At 56.3% G+C, this 21028-nt stretch overlaps 1 protein-coding gene across 6 annotated transcripts in view; it reads left to right on the plus strand.

Annotated features, from left to right (window-relative positions):
* hrasa (HRas proto-oncogene, GTPase a) overlaps positions 1 to 20574 on the plus strand; it is a 35476-nt gene extending 14902 nt beyond the window's left edge. For 3 of the 6 annotated variants that reach the window (XM_052029026.1, XM_052029027.1, XM_052029028.1), the window contains 5 exons: positions 6864 to 6992; positions 8941 to 9119; positions 11352 to 11511; positions 17783 to 17907; positions 19628 to 20573. In XM_052029026.1, coding sequence (XP_051884986.1) covers positions 6882 to 6992; positions 8941 to 9119; positions 11352 to 11511; positions 17783 to 17902 — 570 coding nt within the window. In that variant the 5' untranslated portion in view covers positions 6864 to 6881 and the 3' untranslated portion in view covers positions 17903 to 17907; positions 19628 to 20573. Of the gene's footprint in view, positions 1 to 2232; positions 2252 to 4031; positions 4153 to 6863; positions 6993 to 8940; positions 9120 to 11351; positions 11512 to 17782; positions 17908 to 19627 lie in introns of those variants that run through there. The other 3 variants (XM_052029032.1, XM_052029031.1, XM_052029030.1) reach the window with 3 other exon arrangements.
* The last annotated feature ends 454 nt before the right edge of the window (positions 20575 to 21028 follow it).

Genomic DNA, 21028 nt, shown 5'->3' on the forward strand with positions numbered 1-21028 from the left:
GCCGGTATCTTTTTTCCAGGGTCAAAATGTCTAATGCCGGAGGGAGTGAATGCAAGGTGGGGGTGGGGGCAGAGAGTGGTGGGTGCCTGGAACAGGCTGCCCGGGGTGGTGGTGGAGGCAGATACGATAGAGGTTCTTAGACAGGCAGGTGGATGTGCGGAGAACAGAGGGATGTGGACAGTGTGTAGGCAGAAGGGATTAGTTTGGTTAGGTGTTTAATCACTGGTTTAATTCGATCGGCACATGATGGCTGAAGGACCTATTCCTGTGCTCTACTGCTCTAAGGTACCTGGTTTAACATCTCCCGGGATTGGTGGTGAGACAGTGCAGCGCTCCCCCTGCGCCGCTCTGTCACAAATGCCACCAAGATCGTTGTGTTGAGCCCCTGGAGTGGGTTTTGAACCTGTGACCTTCGGGCTTGGAGGTGAGAGTATTGTCTGCTGAGTCCTGGCTGGGTCTTGCTCACTGAGACTGCGTTGAAGGATTGACACGAGGTTGCAGATGTGATCGAGAGCTGGGTGTGAGTGGGGCTGTAAGGTACAGTAACAACTTTTAAAGGACACTTGGATGGGTCCATGGATGGGAAAGGTTTAGAAGGTTATGGGCCAAATGTAGGCAAGTGGGACGAGCTTGGATGCGGCATCTTGGTCGGCACGGACCATTTGGGCTGAAGGGTCTGTTCCTCTGCCGTGTGACAAGGATGTGCTGTGGAAGACCTGGAGAAACGGAGAATGGCTGTGGGAGACTGACCCAGCCCCGGGCAGTGGAGTGCATCACCTACCTGTCTGTAGCTGTCTGAGGATCTGAAGAGAAATCCTCGTCCCTCTGCTGGGCCAAGGTCTGGACTATCCACCCTGGACCTCCCAGAGCTTTACACACCCTGGACCTCCCATATCCACCCTGGACTTCCCAATGCTGTACACACCCTGGACCTCCCGTATCCACCCTGGACCTCCCGTATCCGTATCCACCCTGGACCTCCCGTATCCGTATCCACCCTGGACCTCCCGTATCCGTATCCACCCTGGACCTCCCGTAGCTGTACACATCTTGGACCTCCCATATCCACCCTGGACCTCCCACAGCTGTATCCACCCTGGACCTCCCGTAGCTTCACACACACAGTCACTGTGTGCAAGGGTGATGATTTGTGGAGCAGGTGGTTAACATCCTTGGCGTGTGTCAGGATCTGGGTGTTGCTGCCAAGGCCAGCATTAATCACCCATCCCCAGCTGCCCCTGGAGAAGGTGGGGCTGAGACGCCTCCTCCATCCACTGCAGTCCCAGTGAAGGTGCCTCCATGGTGTTGGTGGGGAGGGAGTGCCAGGGATTAGACCCAGTGATGGTGGAGGAACGGCGATCTGGTTCCAAGTCAGGGTGGTGTGTGGTAGAGGTGGCGGGTGTGGGAGGTGCTGGGTGAGTTACTGGAACGTAGAACGCTACCGCACAGGACAGGCCCACCACATTGTGCCAAACTAATTAAACTCGTAATTAAACGCCGTGCTAAACTAATCCCTTCTGCCTACACAATGCCCATCTCCCTCCATTCCCTGCACGTCCATGTGCCTGTCTAAGAGCCTCCACCCCTGCCCCCGGCAGCACATTCCAGGCACCCAGCAGTGCCTACAGTGCATTGTGTTGCTGGTGCAGACTGCAGCACTGTGTGCTGGTGGTGGAGGGAGGGAGAGGGTGTTTGGGGTGGTGATCGAGCAGCTGCTTTGTCCTGGATGGCTGTGGATCCTCGAGTATTGTGGCATTGGCGGAGATGGGAACGCAGGGACGGGACGTGGTGGTTAAACCTGTTGTGTCTGTGATGTGGGGCTGTGGTGTCGATCGGTCAGGTTTGGCAGCCACGAGTGACCCCAGTCTACGACCCCAGTGCTGAGGTGGATGTGTGCCCCAGGCTCACTGACCCTCCCCCACAGCTGCCTGAACATCTGCCAGAACGTTAAGAAGTGAGCTTTGTATTGAAGTTATGAATAGAATCCTGGCAGTAGATGGTTAGGGAGGAAGTGAAACTTGATGAACCATTTCCCTTTGCAAGTTTCCAGGATTTCTGACTGTGTGAACACCAGAGAATCATCTGTTGTGTTACCGTTGGTGTCCAACAGTGTGTTTAAATTGTCGGAGAGGTTATTCTGTGGTGAACGTCATGGTCTGATCCCAGCAGAAACGACTGCTGCAGGATCCAGAGCTGATGGCAGCAAGAAGGGGGATCTGCAGACTCCTCCAGAACTGTACCGAAGCGAGAGGTCTGACGTGTACGGAGCGGGTCACTGGGTTAATGAAGGGATCTGACGGGCAAGTGGAAGCAAGAAGGTGCAGCCTTAAAAGTCCAGCCAGGCTTTCCGGGAGCTCCTGATGTGCCCTCAGTATTGTTGGGATCTGACATTTGATTTCATCTTGGAAAAACAGTTGCTGGAGGAACTCAGCAGGCCAGGCAGCATCCGTGGAGAAAAGCAGGCGGTCGACGTTTTGGGTCAGGACCCTCCTTCGGAACTGGTAGGCAGGGTAGTGTAGCGGTTAGCGTAACGCTATTACAGCGCCAGCGATCCCAGTTCAATCCCGGCCACTGTCTGTAAGGAGTTTGTACGTTCTCCCTGTGTCTGCGTGGGTTTCCTCCGGGTGCTCCGGTTTCCTCCCACATTCCAAAGACGGACAGGTTGGGAAGTTGTGGGCATGCTATGTTGGCGCTGGAAGCGTGGCGACACTTGCGGGCTGCCCCCAGAGCACTCTACGCAAAAGATGCATTTCACTGTGTGTTTCGATATACATGTGACTAATAAAGAAATTTTATCTAAGATAGGAAAAGGGGAAGCCCAGTATATAGGAGGGAAAAGCAGAGCAGTGATAGGTGGACAAACGAGGGGAGGCGGGGTGGGCACAGGGTGGGGATAGGTAGATGCAGGGGAGGAGGGGAGAGCAGATCCACTGGGGGAGGGGTCAAAGGTGAGGGGAAAAAGGGGGTAGAAAAAAGAGAGAGAGGCTGGGAAAGGGAATAAAAGAAGAGGCACGGTGGGGGGGGGTGGGGGGTTGGTGGGGGCTATGGGGAAGGGGGGGTGGGGATGACCTAAAGTGGGAGAATTCAATGTTCATGCCGCCAGGCTGCGAGGTCCCAAGATGGACAATGAGGGGCTGTTCCTCCAGTTTGCGCTTGGAATTCTCCCGGCAGTGGAGGAGGCCGAGGACTGACGTATCAGTGACAGTGTGGGAGGGGGAGTTGAAGTGACCGGCAACGGGGAGATGCAGATCGCGGTTACGGACTGAGAGCCGGTGTTCAACGAAATGGTCACCTAGTCTGCGTTTGGTCTCACCAGTGTAGAGGAGGCCACACTTGGAGCACCGAATGCAGTCGATGATATTAAGGGAGGTGCAGGTGAATCTCTGCCTCTTTTCCTATCTTCAGTCCTGAAGGAGGGTCCTGACCCAAAACGTTGACCTCCTGCTTTTCTCCACGGATGCTGCCTGGCCTGCTGAGTTCCTCCAGCATCATCGTGTTCCAGGGTAGTGGTGGAGGAGCGTTATTCTGGCTGGAGGTCTGTGACCGGTCGGGATTAGTGCTGGGGCCTATGACGGGTGAAAATGTGGACGGGTGGGTCAGTAAGCTTGCAGATGACACAAAGATTGGTGAAGCTGTGGACAGTGAGGAAGGTCGGGATACAGACCAGTTGGAAATGTGGGCAGAGAAATGGCAGACGGAGGTAATCCAGGCAGGTGTGAGGTGGTGCACTTCGGGAGGTCAAATGTCAGGGGAAAGTACACAGTGATGGGATCTTCAACAGTGTTAATGTACTGAGTCTTTAACTCCCTGAAATTGGGCATAGAGCGTAAGAATCAGGAAGTCATGACGTAGTTGGATAAAACTTTGAGTTTTGTGTTGATTTGTGTTGAACCCATTAGACAGATAGAGAAATATTTCTTTATTAGTCACATGTACATGGAAACACACAGTGAAATGCATCTTTTGTGTAGAGTGTTCTGGGGGCAGCCCGCAAGTGTCGCCACACTTCCGACGCCAACATATCACGCCCACAACTTCCTAGCCTGTACGTCTCTGGAATGTGGGAGGAAACCGGAGCACCCGGAGGAAACCCACGCAGACACGGGGAGAACGTACAAACTCCTTACAGACAGCGGCCGGAATTGAACCCAGGTCGCTGGCGCTGTAATAGTGTTACGCTAACTGCTACACTACCGTGCCGGGATGTGGGGGCTTTGGAGAGGGTGCAGAAGAGGTTCACCAGGATGTTGTCTGGATTAGAGGGCATGAGCTATAAGGAGAGGTTGGACAAATTTGGGTTGTTCTACCTGGGGCATCAGAGGCTGAGGGGAGACCTGATAGAGGTTTATAAAATTATGGGAGGCACAGATAGACAGCCAGAATCTTTTTCCCAGCGTCGAAATGTCAAGTACTGGAGGACATTGCTTTAAGTGCAAGGGGGGGAAGGTTAAAGGTTTTATTTACAGAGAGCAGTGGGTGCCTGGAACGGGCTGCCAGGGGTGGTGGGGGAGGCACATACGATAGAGGTGTTTCAGAGACTGTAGACAGACACGTGAATGTGCAGGGAATGGAGGGAGATGGACCATGTGCAGGCAGAAGAGATTTAGTTTAATTTGGCATTGTGTTTGGCACAGACATGGTGGGCCGAAGGGCCTGTTCCTGTGCTGTACTGTTCTATGTTCTATGTGACTTATTACCCGAGAAGATTTGCAAACCTTCTCTAACGGTGATGCACTGTGACTTCGTAGTGAGTGTCTTAAGTGTAAGTTCTCGGAGCAAAGTTGAGGATTGTTTTACCCAGAGGTGTTGGAGAGGGATCAGTGCCGTGGTGGTTGGGTCAAAGACCTTTGCATTCCCACGGGGAAGTGCTGGGGTGGGTCCTGGGTTGTCCCAGCAGCCTGGCTGCAGATTCACAGTGACCTGGTCAGTTAGGAGTTGTCCCCTGGTGCTGCCGAGCAGTGTAACTGGCAGTGTGGCAGGGTCAGTCTGCGCAGATGGCACTTTCCTGAGCTCTCCTGGTTTCCTGTCACCATTTAACTGAACCTCCAGTGGGAGGTGTGGGAAGTTGGGTCACTGTATGAGACCGCATGCCACCGCTTCGACCGGGAAGTCCCTTGGCACTGCCTTCGTGGTGCTTTGCTGGGTTTGGTGCAGCCTGATACGTTCAGTAGAATTTCCTTCCTCTCTCTGAGTTTATCTTATCCTTCCGTAAGGATTCCAGTCCTGCACACAGTGCTCCAAATGTACCTCACCAGTGTACATACAACTGAAGCACAACTTCCCTCCGTCTGTGACAGTCAATCGTGTTGTCTCAGCATCCCAGTGACCGTCTGTGGACAGTGCCCCAGGTCACCGAGGTGTGTGTGTGTGTGTCTGCTCCCAGTGACTGCCTGTGGACAGTGCCCCGGGGCACTGAGCTGTGTCTGTCCGCTCTGAGCTGTGAACCTGTCACAGTCCACGTGTCCAGGAGAAATTCCCAGTCTCTGGGGTTTTACTCCCATTTGTCAGATTTTTGCTGCTGCCTGCAAAGGGATATGGAGAGGTGGTGACCTCCCCTCCCCTCCCCACCGCTCCCCGTCACCAACCGCACCTCCCTCGTCTCCTTCCCAGTCATTGGTGCACGTTGTCCGTAGTTGGTCTCCCAGGACTGACCCTTCTCTGGTGTGTCTCAGGTAGAGCAAACACAGACGTCTGCCCTGTGCCCCAGGTGTGCCGGCGTCTCTGCCCTGTGCCCCAGGTGTGCCGGCGTCTCTGCCCTGTGCCCCAGGTGTGCCGGCGTCTCTGCCCTGTGCCCCAGGTGTGCCGGTGTCTGCCCTTTGTCCATCCTGTACACCGGGACTGACGTCTGATGGAAAATGCTGCAGATCCTGGCGATCTGAAATACAAGAGAGGAGCAGAGTACTTGGCGGGTCAGGTAACCTCCCTGGGGGGAGATGGACAACATTGCCCTGAAATATGAACGTGGGACCTGCAGCCTTCCATCTGGTACTGGGGGCGACCCCCAGCAAACGTAACCGGGAGGGGGGGGGCCTGCACTGCCCCCAGTGGTGGGGAGGGTTCACCCAACCTCCCCTTTCCATATCCAGGGTGTCCAGGGTTGGATCCCGGGCTGCTGCCCTGTCAGGCGCGAGTGGTTCACTGCTCCGGTCTCTCAGGACTCCTTCCCCTCACCGGCGTGCAGAGAACAGAATGGGATCGGGGACAGGTCAGTCGGCAGGGACTCGGGCCGAAGGGTCTTTTCCCACGCTGACTGCCTGCAACACACAAAGTGCCCGAGGAAGTCAGCGGGTCAGGCAGCCTCCATGGAGGGGAGTGGACAGTCGAGGTTTTGAGTGAGGGGGAGACAGAGAGGTGGGGGGAAGGGGTGGCAGGTGATGGGTGGGTCCTGGTGAGGGGGGTGGTAGGCAGATGGGGGAGGGGGGAGTGGGCTGGGAGGTGAGAGGTGGAGGTGACACAGGACTGCAGATGGTGGGATCTGATGAGGACGGAAGGTGGAGCCTGGGAACGGTGGGAGGTGGGTGATGTGGGGGTTGGGGTGGGTGTAGGAGGGTCTGGGGGGGGTGTGGGGTGGATGGGAACGGTGGGAGGTGGGTGATGGGGGGGTTGGGGTGGGTGTAGGAGGGTCTGGGGGGATCAGGAGGGGACGGAGGGGGAGCAGGTTACCGGGAGTTGGAGAATTCGGTGTCCTGGGTGACCTGACCAAGCAGCGAGACCCCTCTCCACAGGACACCCCCACCCTGGGGGGTTCCCGGAGGCAGGTGAAGCCCGAAGGGAGGGGACTGGGTGCACTGGACCCTGGGAGGGGGGTGGGGTTGGCAGGGCGCAGGGTGGACAGCCCCTGATCTCTCGCTGTCCGGTTGCAGGCGGCAGCTGATTAGAAGATGACAGAGTACAAGCTGGTGGTGGTGGGGGCAGGTGGTGTCGGCAAGAGTGCCCTGACCATCCAACTCATCCAGAACCACTTCGTGGATGAATACGACCCCACGATCGAGGTAGGATGTGACCGCGTGTCTGTATCTGAGGCACGGACCCTTCACGCCCTCCCCCTCTCGTGCCCCCACCCAGTCTCTGGGCGAGGTACTGACCCTCCCTCCCTTGTACTGGGGCTCCATCTCCCCCCGACGGTGTACAGTCAGTGAGGGCAACGTATGCCCTCCGTCAACGTCACTGCAGGACTGTATTCTGTTATCGCCCAGGGTGGGATCTTGCTGTACCCAAATTCGCCGCTCCAACACGACTTCCAACGTTGCCATGGGTTGCCGAGGACTTGGGCCATCCTGACCGCAGAAGGTGCGATTGAACGCCAGGTCTGCCGTTACCCTCGGGGTTGGTTCCAGAGTGACCTCCTGCATCCCGACCCCTGACCCCAGACCTTCCCTACCCTGACCTCTCACCGCCCCACCCCCCCCGCATTGGTAACTCTGTTGTAAATGGCGGAGGAGTCTGTGTCTCCTGCCCGTTGGAATATTGGCCCCACCATGGCTGGTTATCCCGGGGACACGAGTTCAGCCCTGGATTGTCCGGAAACCCACCGATTTGTTGGCGCTGCTTTGGGAATCACAGAGCAGAGGGGGACCGTTTTCCCTGTGAGCCTGTTCTGCCACTCATTGAGATGTCCGTTTCCCAATCTCTTTGACGTTTCTATAAACCAAAAGACGTTATTGGTTTCGGATGTAAAATGAACAACTGACCTGGAGAGGCCCAAACCTGCCCCTGGCTCCGTGGGAACAACCCCGGCCACTGCCTGGGTCTCATTTCCAGTGTTTACCGCTCCATACACCCAACCACTCCAGTCACCGCTGAGCCCAAACTTCAGGGAGCATGACCTTGGTCTGTGTGATCAGTCCCTGTGTAACCCTGACTGCCCACTGTGCCCCTCCGCGACCCCTCACCCACAGACGCTGCTCGACACGCTGAGTTCCTCCAACAGATTGGTTGTTGCTCCAGATTCCAGTGTCTGCGGTCTCCTCTGAAGGAACCTTGTCTTCCTCGAACTAAAGTATAATGAGCAGGCCATTCTCCCATCCAATCCATGCCAGCTCCCGGCAATCTTAGTGATGCCTCTTCCCAATGTCAGTCATTCCCCTGGTGTGTGTGTACACACCCGCGCACACACACACACCCCCCTCTGCTCACGTCTCCCTCTCCCTCCCTCACTGATGACCCTCTGCCTGTTTTCCTGATCTCCGTTAGTCTGCCTTTGCTGGATTTGTTCCTGAAACGGTTGTGAGGTGCTGAGGCTCGATCCCAAAGGAAGTTTGTTTGGCCAAAGAATGGGATTGGCATCCAGAGGAACCCTCATCAAAAAAAAAGCTGCAGATGCTGTAAATCTGAAATATTGGTTAGAACATAGAACATAGAGCAATTACAGTACAATTCAGGCCCTTTGGCCCACAAAGCTGTGCTGAACATGCCCCTACCCTAGAAATTACTAGGCTTACCCATAGCCCTCTATTTTGTTATTGGAGTGACTCAGCAGGTCAACAGCATCTGTGGAGAGGGAAACACTTAATGTTTCAGTTGGTAACAGAACAGCACAGGAACAGGCCCTTCGGCCCACAGTGTTGTGCTAAACTAATTAAACACCTAACTAAACCAATCCCTTCTGCCTACACAATGTCCGTATCCCTCCATTCTCTGCACATCCATTGCCTATCTAAGAGCCTCTTAAACCCCTCGTATTGTATCTGCCTCCACCCCCACCCCTGGCAGCCCGTTCCAGGCACCCACCACTCTCTGTGTAAAACAAAAACTTGCCCCACACACCTCCTTTGAACTTTCCCCCCTCACCTTAAATACATGCCCTCTGGAATTAGACATTTCCACGCTGGGGAAAGGATACTGACTCTCTGTCTATACCTCTCATAAACTTCCCTGGGGAACGCAGGCAAGAGGGTGGAGTGACACCTGCACAGTGACAGTGCCCCTTCCCACCCACAGGACTCCTACAGGAAGCAGGTGGTCATCGATGGGGAGACGTGTTTGTTGGACATTCTCGACACGGCCGGGCAGGAGGAGTACAGCGCCATGCGAGACCAGTACATGCGGACCGGGGAGGGCTTCCTGTGCGTCTTTGCCATCAACAACACCAAATCGTTTGAAGACATTCACCAGTACAGGTCAGTGCTGCATAGCCCCCCACCCCCCCCACCCCCCCCAGGGGGTCAAGGTCGAGTTCAGTTGCAGATGCACAAGTCTGTGTGTGCACAGGTGCAGTGAAAAACCTATTTGCAGCAGCATCACAGGCACAGAGCGTCAGATAAGCAGCATTCACGAGAAAAACACAAATTAAACATCAATGATATGCATGTTTTACAACAAAAAGCACAATTAGAACAAAGAAATCCATTCAGTGCGGAGTGGTCCCAGTGTTGCTGTACCGAGGCGGTGATCAGGGTTGTGCTTGTCGGTTCAAGAACCAAATGGTTGAAGGGAAGTAGCTGTTCCTGGACCTGGTGGTGTGGGACTTCAGGCTTCTGTACCTCCTGCCCGATGGGAGCTGTGAGAAGATGGCACGGCCCGGGCGGTGGGGATCTTTGATGGTGGATGTTGCCTTCTCGAGGCAGCGCCTCCTGTAGATACTCCCGATGGTGGGGAGGGATGTGCCCGTGATGTATTGGGCAGGGTCTGCCACTCTGTGTGGGAAGGAACCTCTTGCACCGTGCCCTTATTTGGGAGGAGTTTCAGGTCAATGTTGTTCCATGGTCTGCAGACCCTGGGTCTGCCCACTCAGTGGAAGGTGTGTAACAGGTGGACACCCCTGTGCGCACACACACTTTAATAAAATGGGAGATTTCTGTGAAGGAAGTTTTTGAAATTATTTAGAATCATAGTGTCATAATATTGTAAAGCAGGAAACAGGCCATTCGGCCTAACTTTTCCATACTGACCAGTGGTACCAGATGTATTGATCCCATCGCCCAGCACTTGGCATGAAGCCTTCTATCCCTGGGTGATTCAGTGCTGGTCTACGCTCTTCCTAACTGCTGTCAGTGACCCTGCTTCCACCACTCTCTCGGGCAGTGTGTTCCAGGTACCCACCGCTCTCTGGGTGAGAAAGGTCCCCCCTCAGATCCCCTCTGAATCTCTTCCCCCTCACCGTAAATCTGTGTCCTTTCTAGTTTTATCTCCCTCTGATACGGGGAAAGTTTCCTGCAGTCTATCCCATCTATACCCCTCTTCATTTTATATACTTTACCACGTCTCCTCTTAATCCCTGCGCTCCGGGGAGAACGGACCCAGCCCCTTCCCATCTCCCCTCATAACTGAACCGCTCCAACCCAGGCAAGGCCCTGGGGAATCTCCTCTGCACCGTCTCCAGCCCCATCACACCCTTCCTGTAGTGTGGTGACCAGACCTGCTCGCAGTGCTCCAGCTGAGGTCCGACCAGTGTTTGGTGGAGTTGGATCATCGCCTCCCTGCTCTGTACTCAGTGCCCCTCCTAACAAAGGCCAGTATCCCAAACGCCTTCCTGACCACGTTCTCCACTTGCACTGCCAAGTATATACGGACGTGTACTCCGAGGTCCGCCTGTTCCTCCATCTCCCCAGGACCCAGCCTTCATGGTGTCTGCCCCAGCCTCAGTCGTGCCCCCAAAATGCATTACTTCCTGGTGCAGGGGTCTCAACCCGAAACGTCGACAGTCCCTTCCCCCACCCCCCGCCCCCCCAACAGACGCTGCCCGACCCGCTGAGTCCCTCCAGATTGTGTGCTGCTCACCCCACATTTGGATTAAACTCCATCTGCTGCTCAGCCCACTTCACCGGCACATCGATATCTCCGCAGGGGATGTGTGGGACACGTTTTACACAGAGAGCGGTGGGTGCCTGAAATGCACTGCCGGGGGGAGAGGAGGCAGATACGATAGAGGCGTTTGAGACATATCATCAGGCTGCAGATGGGGGATATGGAACATGTGCAGGCAGATGGGATTAGTTTAATGGTCAGCACAGACATTGTGGGCCGAAGGGCCTGTTCCTGTGCTGTACTGATGTATGTTTAAGACGATGAGACACTGTGGATAAGGTCGGGCCCAGGAGTGGTCCAGAGGTTTAGTGGGAGTGACGGGTGGGTGTTGGAGGTTTTATTTTCAAGTCTGGCCCTTCGATTGAAATATTTCCATGAAGTCAGGAGTGATTGTTGTTTGGGAGGTGGCGCTCTATGGGGAAAGAGCGGGGGGTGGGGGGGGTGGTGGTGGTGGTGGTGGTGGTGGTGGGACTGGTTGGAGAGCCTATCAAAAGCCAGCACAGGCTCAAGGGTCCAAATGGCCTCCCAGTTTCAGTAGTGATGGTTGGTACCACATCTCCTGACGTCAGTGAATTGTGGAACTCGCCCTCTCCACGATCTTGCAGGGAGCAGATCAAACGGGTAAAGGATTCCGATGACGTTCCGATGGTTCTCGTGGGGAACAAGTGTGACCTTCCGTCGCGGACGGTGGAGACGCGGCAAGCGCAGGACCTGGCCCGGAGCTACGGAATTCCTTACATCGAAACCTCGGCCAAGACCAGACAGGTAGGAGGCTGGCTGTCCCGAACGTCCCTGGGACCTCTCCTCTCCCCACACCTCAGCCCAGGGGGTTGTGTACGGGCTCGTCACAGACCCTGCTGCCATATACCAGGCTCGCACTGTGCCTCTCCCCCCTCACCCCTCACCTCTCACCCCTCGGCCTGTTGACCTGCCTGGGCAGTGAGGTGTCCAAGGGGTCTGATGTCTCCACGCATGATTTGGAGGCAGGTGATATGTTGGCCTTCACTGTGAGGAGGTCTTGAGTACAGGAGTAGGGAAGTTTTAATTGTTCTTCTCCCGCAATCCCTCGGGATCCAAGGATGTCCTGCTCCCACTCCGGTTGTGTGTGAGGGAGCTGATGAGGGTGATATGGGATCTGCAGACCCCTTGACAGCCGGGCAGGAGGGGGCAGATGGGACGGTCAGTCCCTAGGACCTCCTGAAACACAGACTCGTTCTCAGTCCCACCCCAGGCTCTTCTCCACTTCCGGCAGCCGTGGGACGGAGGTTCCCAGGACTCGGAGGGGATGTTGTGTTTCTGCAAGGAGGCTTTGAACACAGGTCTTGGTGAGACCACAGCCAGAGAACTGTGTATGGTTTCGGTCTCCTTAGCAAGGAGAGGATGTGGTCCTCCCAGAGGGAGGGCAGTGAAGATTCACTCTGGTCCAGGGGTGGTAGGTCTGCTGTGGGGAAACTGGACAGGAAGAAGGAGAACTGTCAGATGTCGATGGAATTCTTCCAGGGTTGGACAGGGTGGACACAGGGAAGGTGCTGCCCAGACTGAGGAGTTCAGGGCCAGGAGCACAGCCTCAGTGAGGGATGTACCTTCTGGGACTTGAGGTGAGGAGAGGTTTCTTCCCTCGGAGGGTGGGGAACCTTCCCCGGAGGGTGGTGCAGACTCAGGCACTGACCATCCAAAACGGAGATGGATAGAATTCTGTACGCTGAGGGGTGTGAACCGGGCAGGAGAGTGATCGGTCAGGACCTTAATGAATGGTGGAGCAGTTCAAGGGGCCGAGTGGCCGCCTCCTATTCCTCCTCGTGTGCACTGACTTCTGATTGGTCAAAACCTTGGTTTGTTCTCTACCTCCTCATTCTATAGCCCCTCTGTGGTCTCGTTCCCTCCTCCCTAACCTGGGGCACTGAGCACAGGAGCTGGGACGTTACATTGCAGTTGTACAAGTCATTGGTGAGGCCGCACTTGGAGCACTGTGGACAGTTCTAGTCACCCTGTTGTAGGAAAGACATGGTTAAGCTGGAAAGAGTGCAGAGAAGGTTTATGAGGATGTTGCCAGGACTCGAGGGCCTGAGTCACAGGGAGAGGTCGGCCAGGCTGGGTCTTTATTCCTTGGAACGTAGGAGAATGAGGGGTGACCTTAAACCATAGAACAATACAGGCCCTTCAGCCCACCATGTTGTGCCGACCTTTAAACCTCGCCTAAGACTATCTAACCCCTTCCTCCCACATATCCCTCTCTTATAAATTCCTCCATATGCTTATCTAACAATCTCTTGAACTTGACCAATGTACCTGCCACCACCACTACCCCAGGCAGCGCATTCCACGCCCCAACCACTCTCTGGGTAAAAAACCTCCCTCTGATATCTCCCTTGAACTTCCCACCCGTTACTTTAAAGCCGTGCCCTCTTGTATTGAGCATTGGTGCCCTGGGAAGGAGGTGCTGGCTGTCCATTCTATCTATTCCTCTTAATATTTTGTACACCTCTATCATATATAGAAGTGTTTAAAATTATGAGAGGCATAGATAAGGTGGACGGTAACAGTCTTTTCCCCAGGGTAGGGGAGTCCAGAACTAGGCGGCATGGAATTAGGGTGAGAGGGGAAAGATTTAAAAGGGACCTGAGGGGCAACTTTTTCACGCAGAGGGTGGTGAGTGTGTGGAACGAGCTGCCAGAGGGAGTGGGTGAGGCAGGTACAACAGGTTCATTTAAGAAGCACTTGGATAGGTACATGGAGGGGCGGGGCTTGGAGGGATATGGGCCGAACGCAGGAAATTGGGACTAGCTGGGTGGGCACCGCGGTCGGCATGGACTGGTTGGGCCAAAGGGCCTGTATCCATGCTGTATTGCTCTATGACTCCTCCACTCCTACGGATTCTGGCCTCTCGGTCATCCCTGGACTTGATCCTCCTCCATCAGCCGCTGAGCCTCGGGCTTCCGGATCCCGAGCTCTGGAGTTCCCTCCCTGAACCCTTCCACTTCTCTCCCCGGGGAGATGGTGCTGGAGCGCGGCGACACTTTGTGAGCTGCTCTACCTCGTTGTTCTCTTTTGTACCTGTTCATTTATTTCTGTAACTTACAGTAATTTTCTGTCCCGCGCTGTACTGATGCCACAAAACAACGAATGTCACGACCTACGTCAGTGACAGTAAACCTGGTTCTGGGGTTCTGCTCTTTTAAAACTGCAAGAATTATTATTATCATCCGTTTTCCTCTTCACTCCCTCAACGTTCTTGTGTATGGGATGGTCTGTCAAAATGGCAGACAGACAGAAGTTTTTCACTGTCTCGGTACACGTGACAATAACAAACCAATTCCAGTTCCCTCTTTTAATTTCTCCTTGAGCATCCCCCGACCAGACCTGTTCCAACGTCTCCCCGCGCGTCTCAATATCCCTCCTAGTTTGACGACATCTCCTGCCGACGTTTTGCTGTTTGACGACACTTTCGGATGTGGTCCGGTCCGGCTCAGCTGGTGTTTGTTGGAAGACGGATGCTGGAATCCGGAGCGACACACAAAGTGCTGGAGGAATCCAGCGGGTCGGGCAGCGTCTGGGGGGGGGGAGGGGGGGTGAATGGACAGTCAACGTTTCGGGTCGAAACCCTTCAGCTGGACTGGAAAGGAAGAGGGGAGATACTCGGTATAAACAGGTGGAGGGAGGGGTGGGGCAAGAACCAGCAGGTGATGGGTGGATCCAGGTGAGGAGGTGATGGGCAGGTGAGGGGGTGGATCCAGGTGAGGGGGTGATGGGCAGGTGAGGGGGTGGGTGGATCCAGGTGAGGGGGTGGGTGGATCCAGGTGAGGGGGTGATGGGCAGGTGAGGGGGTGGGTGGATCCAGGTGAGGAGGTGATGGGCAGGTGAACCTATGAGACTGCTGCCCATTAGAGATTCAAGCTGCTTCAGAATTGGGAACTTTAAGACTATGGGGTTAGACAGAGAGCAGAGGGCGGTGAATGGTGTTGGTTCAGACTGGGGGCAGTGTACAGTGGGTGTTGCTGCAGCTGCTAACTGCTGTCTCCAGTGTATCCAGTACCAGTCCTGTGCGCACAAGGAATCCATTCCAATGTTTGTGAATGACACAGCAGTTGCAGCAGAGCTGTGGGGGGGTGCTAGAGCGGTGTAGTGGGCAGACAAGGGGCAGATGCCGTTTAATCGGACAGTGTTTTCACAGAGTCAAGTACAAGGAATTAAACTGCCTCCTGCATGTTATGATTCAAAGGAATATAAACTGCTCATCAGGCACACAACATTCAGTATTCAGGATAAAATGTCGGCACAACATTGTGGGCTGAAGGGCCTGTACTGTGCTATAATGTTCTATGCTCTATTGCCCTAAATGGGATCCCCTTGTCCATGGACAACATGTAGATGGGTCAGTAGGTCGTGGGTTCAAGTCCCACTCCAGAAAGTAGGGCAGGGTCTCGCTGAGACACGGCGCAGCACTGTGGGAGTGCTGCCCTGTCAGCAGTGCTCATTTCAGACCAGATGTTGAGCTGAGTTCTCTGCTCACATTGATGTTTATGGGATCATGCTGTGCACAGGTTGACATTCGTTAAACTGGAATTGTCGTTGAACCTGATGTTGGGACCCAGATGTTGCCTCTGTATTCCCCACGGTACTGTCACGGAGTGAGAGACCTGGGAGGCCGGAGATCGCAGTGTGCGTGATGTGGTGAGACCCACCCCCACCCCACACCCCCCTGCAGCTTCCAGTTGGGGTTTCTGTTTGCTGCTGGCCTTGGTTAGTGAGTGGGGAGGGGCCGGTTTTCCAGCTGTGACCCTGCCCACTCACTGCAGTTGGGCAGATGTTTCCCCACAACACTGCGAGGAACCTGCTGTGTGTGGGACCTTGCAACAGGTCTGTCTGCAATCGTCCTGCGCTCACTGACCCAGTCAGCTTCTGGAAATCAGCTACCCCACCCACCCGCACATCCTGGGATGTGGGAGGGAAGCGGAGCACCCAGAGGAAACCCACGCAGTCACGGAGAACGTGCAAACTCCACACAGACAGCGCCTGAGGTCGAGATTGAACCCTGGTCTCTGAAGCTGTGAGGCAGTGGCTCTGTCTCATCGAGACCACCTGTCATTCCTCTGAACTTGGGAGATACGGGCACAGCGTCCTTATCCCCATTGGACAGACCCACTGCCCAGCTGCCAATCACTGCACCCCCTCTACCACGTGTATCCCACCTTGGGTAGGGGGACCATACCTGGGAACACTGCACCAGGGCCCTGTGTTTGTCCTCAAACCTCCTCAGTACAGGACCTCTTCACCTTCCACGTGACATGCTGTAACTGCACATCGGTGGTCAGTGAGTCATAGTTATACAGGCCCTTTGGCCCAACTCATCCGTACCAATCAAGGTGCCTGCCTGAGCCAGTCCCACTTGCCCGGGTTTGGCCCATATCCCACTAAACCTTTCCCATCCATGGACCTGTCCAAGTGTCCTTCAAACTTCCTCTGGCAGCTCGTTCTGTATATGGACCACCCTCTGGGTGAAAAAGTTGCCCCTCAGGTCCCCTTTAAATCTTTCCCCTCTCACCTTAAACCTGCGCTTAGTTTTAGACTCCCCGACCCTGGAGAAAAGACTATGACCGTCCACCCTCTCTATGCCCCTCGTGATTTTATAAACCTCCATAAGGTCATCCCTCAGCCTCCTTCGCTCCAGGGAAAACAGTCCCGGCCTGTCCCGTCTCTCCATAGAACACTACAGCACAGAAAACAGGCCATTCGGCCCTTCTAGTCTGTGCCGAAACGGTATTCCTCTAGTCCCATTGACCTGCACCCAGTCCATAACCCTCCAGACCTCTCCCGTCCATGTATCTATCCAATTTATTCTTAAAATGCAAGAGTGAGCCCGCATTTACCACATGAGATGGCAGCTCGCTCCACACTCCCACCACTCTTTGAGCGAAGAAGTTTCCCCCTAATTTTTTCGCCTCCTTATAACTCAAGCCCTCCAGTCCTGGTAACATCCTCGTAAATCCTTTCTGCCCCCTCTCCAGCTCAATGACATCCTTCCTATAGCTGGGCGACCAGAACTGTGTACAGTGCTCCCGTCGGTCTCACTTGTACACCTGTAACACAGAACATGGAACGGTACAGCACAGGAACAGGCCCTTCGGCCCACAATGTTGTGCCGAACTAATTAAACTTGTAATTAAACACCTAACTCAACGAATCCCTTCTGCCCACACATCGTCCATCTCCCTCCACTCTCTGCACATCCATGTGCCTGTCTAAGAGCCGGTCAAACCCCTCTATCGTATCTGCCTCCACCTCCACCCCTGGCAGCACATTCCAGGCACCCACCACTCTCTGTCCCGCACATCTCCTTTGAAATTGCCCCCCCCTCACCTTCAATTCATGCCCTCTAGTGTTAGACATTGACATCCCAGCATAAAATCCTAACACTTGGACTCAGTGCCCTGACCAGTGAAGGCCAGCGTGCCACACATTCACCACCCTGTCTACCCGTGTCACCACTTTCAGGGAACCGTGTAGCTGTACCCCAGGTCTCTCTGTTCTACAACACTCCCCAGGGCCCCGCCGTTCACGGTGTACGTCCTGCCCTGGTTTAACTTCCCAAAATGCATCACTTTGCACTTGTTCGAGTTAAATTGCATCAGCCGTTCCTTGGCCCACTTCCCCAGTTGATCCAGATCCTGTTGTAACCTTGGATACCCTTGCGCTGTCCACTGTACCACCAGGACACCCGAACTCCACCTTCCACCATTTAACGCTTCTGTTTTTCCACCAGTGGACCTCACGTTCCCACATCAGTCCTGATGCAGGGTCTCGGCCTGAAGCGTGGACATTTCCTCTCCCCCACAGATGCTGCTCGGCCCACTGAGTCCCTGCAGCGAATTGTTGCTCCAGATCCCAGCATCTGCCATCTCGCGTGTCTCCATGTTATATTCCATCTGCCGTACCCAGTGTCCCCCGGAGCCTCTCTGCATCCTCCAGCCCGTTCTCACCTGGGATGTGGACTTCCTGCGTCTCGGATTCTCCCAACCAGTCTGCCTTGTGGTTTCAGGGCGTGGAGGATGCATTCTACACTTTGGTCCGAGAGATCAGTCAACACAAAGTGAGGAAGTCGAATCCTCCGGACGAGAGTGGTCAGGATTGCAATAACTGTAAATGTGTGATATTGTGACCAGGGTAAGTGTGATGTGTCCCTGTCCATGGGCTGGGCTGCTGGCATTTACCTCCTTGGTGTCTGCCAATCCTCCTTCCACTCTCCACATTCAGCTGCCAGGGACACAGCGGGCACCTGGGGCTGGAAGATCTTCCCAGCATTTCCTTGGAGAAAACCTCTGCCCATCCCGTGATGGCTACAACATGATCCCGCCACCAGCCATATCTTCCCCTCCCCACCCGATCTGCTCTCCACAGGGACCACTCTCTCTGTGACTGTCTGATCCACCCCTGACCCTTTCCCCTGTAACTGTAGGAGGTGTAACACCTGTCCCCACACCTCCTCCCTCACCACCATCAGGGTCCTGAACAGCCCTTTCAGGTGAGCCTCCTCCAACCCCGTCTCTCACATCTGGTGCTCCTGATGTGGCCTCCTCTGTCGGTGAGACCAGACACAGACTGGGGCTGCTCCTCTGAGCACCTTCTCTCCGTCCGCCGCGGCCGTCTGGAGCTCTCGGTTTCCAGCCGTTTTAATCCCCCTCCCCATTCCCACACTGAACTGTGCGACCTCAGACCCCCCCCCCCACCCCCCCAACTCCACTGCCAGGGTGAGGCCAAACGTCAACTAAAACAGCACCTCGTATTCTGCCCAGACATCTCCAACCCCATGGCAGGAACTTTCAGTAACTGCTCCCCCTCCATCCCCTCTCTCCCTTGATCTCCCCCCCGCCCCCCCCCCCCCAGATGCTGCCTGACCTGCTGAGCACCCCCAGCATTGAGTTGGAGTGTGGAGGCGGTGTTGGGGAGGGTTGGGGGAGGCGGTGGTCTTTGTGAGAAATCAGCCAGTGAGGATGTCCCAGCCCCTTGGGGTGAAGGCACCACGCTGCCTGAGGAGCTGGGATGGGGGGACCGGGGCGGGGGAGGGGGGGGGGGTGAGGGGAGGAACAGGAGGGATGGGAGGGGACGGGGGTATGGAGAAGGAGGGGGTTGAGGGGGAGGGACGGAGGGGGAGGGATGGGAAGCGACGGAGGGGGATGGGGAGAGATGAGGGTGAGAGGGAGGGATGGAGGAAACAAGGGGATGGGGTGACGGGGTGGTGGTTGAGGAGATGGGGCAGGAGAGGATGGGGGTGAGGTGGAGGGAGGGGATGGGGAGGGACAGGAGGTGGTGAGGGGGAGGAACAAGAGACGGGAGAGGGAGGGATGGTGGGATGGGGGTGAGGGAGAGGGAAGGGAGGGGTAGGGATGGCGGAAGGGTGAGGGGACGGGGGGGTGAGGGAAGGGACGGAGGGAGGGGCTGCCTGCTGATTCCTCACTGCCCTCCCTCCCTCTGCCTGTGCCGGCCGACCTGCTGCCTGTCCCACTGCAGCTGCCTGCAGTCACCACACGATGGCGCCTCAGGCCCACTGACGCCTGCTGCGGGATCTTGCTGTGCAGACTGGCTGCAGAATTTGCTTCATTAAAGCACCTGAGGTGTAATTGTGTGCGAGGCGGTCGGGGAGCTTCTGCCGCCGGGAATGTGTGGCAACTCAATGTGTTTCCCAGTTGTACTCGCCACAGGGTGGTCTGTTACAGTCTGCGGCCGTGCTGATGGTCCCTGGGTCTGTAACGGCCAGTGATGGCCTGTAGTGGCCAGTGGCGGTCTGTAACGGCTGGTGATGGCCGGTGGTGGTCTGTAATGGTCTGTAATAGCCGGTGACGGTCTGTAACGGCTGGTAATGGTCTGTCTATGTGTTTGCCCGCAGGTCGTGGGAGCAGTGGACGGTTTCCCCAGCTCTGCGCCGATGTGGAGCAGGGGACAGAACGGGAGCTGGCGGGGGTGGGGGGGCAGGGGGAGGACGGGTGGTCTGGGGTGGGCGCTGGGCTCGGTCTGGGACCCTGTCCCTACTGCCCCCCACCCCCGAGAGTGGGCTCACCCCCACGCCCATCATCACATGATTACCCCACCAGTGTCGGCTGTGACCGCCCCCCCCAGTCCCACAACAGAGACCCTCCCCCACCCCGTACAGAGACACCCCCCCCCCCCCCCCGCATGTCCAGCTGTGGTTTGTCCGCTGGAACTGGCCACCCCCTTGTCTGTGTGGGGGGGGGGGGGGTGGTGCAGGGATGGAGGGGGCAACGGGATGTTGGTGGGGGTCGTTCCCTGGGCCTTAGACCAGTCTGACCCTGGGGGAGGGGGGGGTGGAAACCTTCCCCCCCCCCCCCCCCCCCCCCAGGACACAGGCCGGGGTGCCCACTCTGGGTGGGGGCACCCTCCCTGACCCCCACCCCCTCTGGGGCCCTCCCCTCGTTCTCCGGGGAGGGTCTGCAAGGGTCTGCCACACACTGTCCACCCCACTCCCCCTTGTCCCTTTCATTGCCAAACGGAGCCCTGGGAGGGGCCCCCCACCCTCAGTATTGGTCTTGCTGCCAGCCTGACCCCACCCCCCGGTATTGCCTGGGATCCTCCCTAACCTGATTCTCCCCCCCCCCCCCCCCCCCCCCCCCCCCAACAACCCGGGCTGGTGGGGAGGGCTGGAGGGTGGGCTGGGGGCAGGGGGTTCCCATCTCCCACTGCCTCCAGTCACTTGGGTGCCATTGTCCAGGTGACCAGACCCTGAGCCATGAGCCGGGAGAGCCCAGGTCTGGCTCCCTGGTGCCCTTGCCCCGAGCCGGCTGCCCCCCCCCCCCCCCCACTTTATTTAACACGTTGTACATTTCCAAGGAGAAATAAAAATGATTTGAAAACCCTGCGTCTTGCTGGTCTCGTGCAGGGGTCGGGTGAGGCTCTCAGCCAGGGCGTCGGGGAGCTGGGGCGTCGGGGATCGGCGGGGTCACAGGTGACTGCGCGGTGCTGGGGGGCATTGACCAGGGGTCTGTCCAGCTGCCCACCCACCCCGCCTTGGGAGGGGAGGAGGGGCGATGGTGGGTGCCAAGGGAGGGTTTCTGGGAATGGGAATGGGAGTGGGATTTGACCAGTGGATTTATGGATGTTATGGCATGGGAGGAGGCCATTTGGCCCATTGAGGCTACCCCAGCCCAGCCTTCTCCCTGACCCCTCCCCCCCATGGCCCCGTAAACCCTGGGTCCGTCCCCCCCCTCCCCCCCGGCAGAGAGTTCCTGCTGGATGTGTTGTCACCACCCTCCCAGGCACAGCTCCTGGAGCA

Source organism: Pristis pectinata, chromosome 14, assembly GCF_009764475.1.
Source record: "Pristis pectinata isolate sPriPec2 chromosome 14, sPriPec2.1.pri, whole genome shotgun sequence".
Taxonomy (NCBI): Eukaryota; Metazoa; Chordata; class Chondrichthyes; order Rhinopristiformes; family Pristidae; genus Pristis; species Pristis pectinata.